Source organism: Ruditapes philippinarum, unplaced genomic scaffold, assembly GCF_026571515.1.
Source record: "Ruditapes philippinarum isolate M1 unplaced genomic scaffold, ASM2657151v2 ctg13349_1_1_1_1, whole genome shotgun sequence".
Classification (NCBI taxonomy): Eukaryota; Metazoa; Mollusca; class Bivalvia; order Venerida; family Veneridae; genus Ruditapes; species Ruditapes philippinarum.
Window position 1 is genome coordinate 11,549 of NW_026852546.1, and position 4,867 is coordinate 16,415.

A 4,867-nucleotide genomic window follows, 5' to 3' on the forward strand; every position below is an offset into this window, starting at 1 on the left:
AAATCTGTTCATGAGTAATAATGGAAGAGCAGCGACATCTCTCAAACCTCCTAAGTGGGTGGCAATTCAATCTTTTACACTTAATGTGCTAGAATAAATTATCCCGAAATACCAAACAAATATAACAGCACTTAATTGCCATTTTTTATTATATCTAAACCACCTTGCTGTAACGTTTAACACCGTTGTCTTTTGTTGTTGTTTGTTTGTTTGGGTTTTTGTTTGTGTGTGTGGTTTTTTTTTTATTTTATTTTATTTATTTATTTTTTTTTTTTTGTTATTTGTTCGATTTTTTTTGTTTGCTTTCTGGATGTAAAGTAAATTCTAAAACAACGCTGTTTTCCTTTGATGATATTACTTCAGGACAAGTAAAAGTTACGATCGCATATCACTGAAATTCACTTTATATGTTCCAAAAAATATATATCACATGATGAAACTTGCAAACATGTTTTACTAAATTACCCAAGAAAATCAACAGAGGTTATTTTCTTTTTACCAGTATATTTGTCCTCCACTTCAACGATGATTTCCGTCCCACCAAATAACATAGATAGTGAAACCTCTCTTTGACTCGTATTATTTTCCTCATCGAACTCTATCCTCAGTAGTCCTATCTCAAAGCATCCGTCATCATCAATGTAAACAGGATCTTCTCTCTCTGAAGCATATATTGTACACAACATAGCCTTCTGATCACTTGAAAGAGTATAATATGTCCTTGTTATTTGTGTTTCGCCCGTTTTCACGATTTGCCCAGTTGTTACAAGTTTGCTGAAGACATCATTACATCTAATACTACCGTCTTTTGCTTTAAATCGTTTGCTCTCTGGATGAACTCCCTCTATAAAAATTGGTGCGTAATTAGTACCATAGGTATACTTGAGTATCCTTTCACTTATTGAAGTAGGAGTGTGTCCATATATTAGAGCACCTCTTAATACTACTGATGAAGCGTCAACAGGTGTCACGACTTTAATACCAGGCAATGCTTCTTTTACTGCGTGTTGTAATACGGGCGATTCAGAATAACCACCAACCATAAGCAAAAGTCTCACATCTTTCAGTGAACCGTCAGACAGCACTGACTTCAGATGGCCAACCGTCTTTGTCACTGACGGGTCAAATAGTTGTTTTAAGACCTTGTTAGAAATCATCATCTTATCCCTTTTAAGTGCAATCAGACCTGCATACTGAGACCATGCTAATGAAGCACAAAGGTCAAGTTGTGAGTTTTGATTGTAAAGATCAATTAAAAACGAAGGTATTTTCATTCCTCTTTTTATTTCACTGTTTACAACCGTCTGTTGTTTTAGTGACTCAAATTCTCGTTGCATGTCAAGCCAATCCTCCTTGTCTTCAAGTTTGAATTTCTCAAAAACAGTTTGTCCTACTATACGTTTAAGCAAATTTTCAAATTCCTTGTCAATCATTATGCTTCCCCAATCGCCACCACTTGCAGGTCTCAATTCCCTCAACGTATGCTCACTTCCCGTCTCGTGCACTGTAACGTCTATTGTTCCACCTAGAAATTAAACATATGTTTTCACATATGATACCATTGATTTTAATGTGATAAAGCTCTAATCACTACAATTTTAATGTTCACATGTAAGTTTAAAATGTTCATTACCAATATTTTACTCAGTTTAGGGGAAGATTGTCTCATTTAAGTTACCTTGTTAATATCAGTTTCACTTCACCTTTAATCAATGCAAAAATACATTTACTTGACTCTAGATTTTTAAATAAGAAACGAAGGGCTCTATACTTTAGATATTTAATGCATATCTTTCTTTTTTTTTTAAATTCCTTTTGTTACTTCGATGTCTAAAACATTAAGTTATGGAAAGTTTTAAAATTAGTACCGCAAATATTTTTTGAATCTTTTATGTCCATCCATTTAAGTTTATGATAAAAATTGCATAACGTATGGCCAAAACCAGCAGTATCAGTTATCTGGTATATTAATAATGAGAAATCATTTTGTAAACGTCATGTCCATGTAGCTGTAATATGTAAAATGAAAATATTCAATGTCATTTAAAAGAACAATACCTCCTGCATCAACGACAATGTATTTAGTGCCAATTGGTAAATTGTTCATGGATACATTGCCAAGCAGCTCACCAGGTTTATAAATATGCAAATGTCTACAATACAACGAAGCCGCTTCGGGCTCCAGTGCAATTGTTAGTTGCTCTTTACATATACCAGCCTAAGAAAATGATAAACAATTATTGTTCGATTTATTATTTGCTTCAATGACTACAATGAAGTTAAAAGGAACTGAATGCTAATTTGTGACGAAAACAAAGCGTTTACTATCGTAAGATGATAGAAAATTATGCAGATATCTTAAGAGATGCCATTTTATTTAAATATGGATTTTTATTTGATAGGATCTTATTTTTCAATGATGGAAATATTAGGAGATAATTTTTCCCCCACTTTATTGTCGATTTAAACAGTCAGTTCTGACAAATTGATATAATTCGCGAAAGCACAAAACTATGAAAATTAATAATTTAAGATTAAAATTATATTGTTTACCTCTTTAGCAACTTCGCGCATGAATTGCTTAGCAGCATCGGACCATATTGCAGGAACTGTTAGAACCAAGTTAATTTCAGAGGGTCTGATGATGCCATCTATTCCCTTGTTAGCGCTTGTCAGCATGTCATTTACCAAGAATTTGACTGACATTCCAAATAAATTAGCTGCTAAAAGTTGCCTGCCAGATTCGTCTTCGATTGTCATGTCTCTGTTTAAGTCCTAGAAAAATATATTAACAGGTTATCAAAGCTTGTTTGATAATCGGCAGAAATATTATTGATTCAAATATCGTTTTGATGAAGAACACAATTGTCTTTTCATACAGTAATACCTTAAATAAATCTGACAGAACACTAATCTAGTTTATGAAAACATATAATCTAACCTACAAACTATATTATTTTTGTTAGGAAACAAACAAGCAAGGAAATCAGCGGAAAGCAGGTCGAGAATACGCTCATTTATCCTTTGATTTTCTTAATACTGTTGTCGTTACGTTAACAAATACAAAACAAATAAAAATTAAAACTAGTAAGATGTAGTTAGGATCAAGTGCGACTGTCAACTTACAATTGATATTTGTTTAAAAATAGTTCCATTGACTTCATCATTCTCCAATTAGATTTACTGTTGGTTGCGATTAAATCACAAAACCCCGACAATATGCCTACCGGCACTTGATGGTGATCGTTTAGTGAATGATTTGTTGACACATTCCTATTGAAGAAGTTGTGCATAGAATAGTTATGTCCTTGATATTTACTTCATCTTTAAAGTGGGGACTATTTCATCCAAAATCTTCCATTATATAGCTCTGAGCACATGATGACTCTAGTTATATGAAATTTTAATTCAAATCCCCCAGGCATTTAGGAACACAGGACATCTCTCTCTCTCTCTCTCTCTCTCTCTCTCTCTCTCTCTCTCTCTCTCTCTCTCTCTCTGTCTCTCTCTCTCTCTCTCTCTCTCTCTCTCTCTCTCTCTCTCTCTCTCTCTCTCTCTCTCTCTCTCTCTCTCTCTCTCTCTCTCTCTCTCTCATTTCACTCTCTAATTTCAATATTTAGAAAATTAAGATAAACCAAGACTTACTTTGCCAATCTTAGAATAGAGTTTCATTTTAAACCGTTTAAAGAAATAATAATTTTCGTCTTCTCCGTTATCAAGTAATTCTCTATATTCGTTTTCAGCATCGTACCCGAACGATTTCAATGTTTTCCCATCTGGATTTACCAGTGCGCAAGTCGGTGTTTTTAACGTCCTTAATGTTCCTTGCCCTGTGTACCATAATTTCGTATTTGATTTTGTCGGATCTGAATCATAATCATTTTTAAATGAAAAGGCCCATCCTGAGAAAGTCGTACCAATGTCTATCGCACCAACAAAAAGTCTGTCTACGATTGTCTGTGTACAAGAAGCCTGTGCACAATCGATAAAAATTTGATAAAATTATCATGAGAGAATAGCTTAGCAAGTAGATCAAATAGCTATTATAGCATTATACATAAAAACCTCAGGAAAAAAGTGATCCTTCGGAAAATAAATTCATTACGGAAATTTCTCAACCAATACAGGCATACCTCAATGCATTTCTCAACCAATGCAATTTATACCTTATACTCGCATTCTAACAATTGCAGTAATGTATGATTGTCATTTCTTAACCAATGCAGCCATGTATTAAATTCTTTTCTTAACCAATGCAAACATATCACAATTGCTTTTATCAACCAATACTCACATGCCTTAATTTCATTTCTTTTTTTCTTTTTTTTTTTTTTTTTTTTTTTGCGTTTTATTGTTTTCATAAAAAATGGTTTGTTTCGTTTGTCATTGTCTCTATTGTTCGAATAGCATTGCCTACAAGTTTTCCAGAGACATTGAATGTTTGGATTTAATTTTTAAACTAAAGCGGGTGTCATCCTCACTGAGGAAAAACAAATTTGTGAATTTTTTATCGTTAGTTATGAAGTTAATGTCATATTTTGGTTCGGTCTATCCAAGATAAAAATCTTTATCTCCATCTTTAATTGTTTTAGTTTTATGTATAAGCTTGGTTAAAATTTTCAAAATCCCAGCTTGATTGTTTAATATTTTGCCTGTCGACATCTGCTGACCACTTTGAAATTAAGAAAAAATACAAATAATTGTTTGTTAACTAATGATTACAGAAGTTTGTTACATTAAACATGGTTTATGATGTGACACGTTACACAATGATAACTATCAAATGTAATACAATGCTTGGGTGATATGGTTTATCAATAGATTCATTTTCGAGTTCAAAACAAAATAAAACCTATAACTATTAATT

The 4,867-nt window shown here is 32.9% G+C and overlaps 1 protein-coding gene across 1 annotated transcript; it reads right to left on the minus strand.

The window, feature by feature from the left end:
* Positions 1 to 461: 461 nt before the first annotated feature.
* LOC132716655 (heat shock 70 kDa protein 12B-like) lies at positions 462 to 3,866 on the minus strand (the record flags this gene model as incomplete). Its single annotated transcript, XM_060699979.1, has 4 exons — positions 462 to 1,525; positions 2,059 to 2,218; positions 2,554 to 2,775; positions 3,646 to 3,866. Coding segments are annotated over 4 exons (1,667 nt in total), but the record flags the coding sequence as incomplete, so codon positions are not given.
* Positions 3,867 to 4,867: the final 1,001 nt, after the last annotated feature.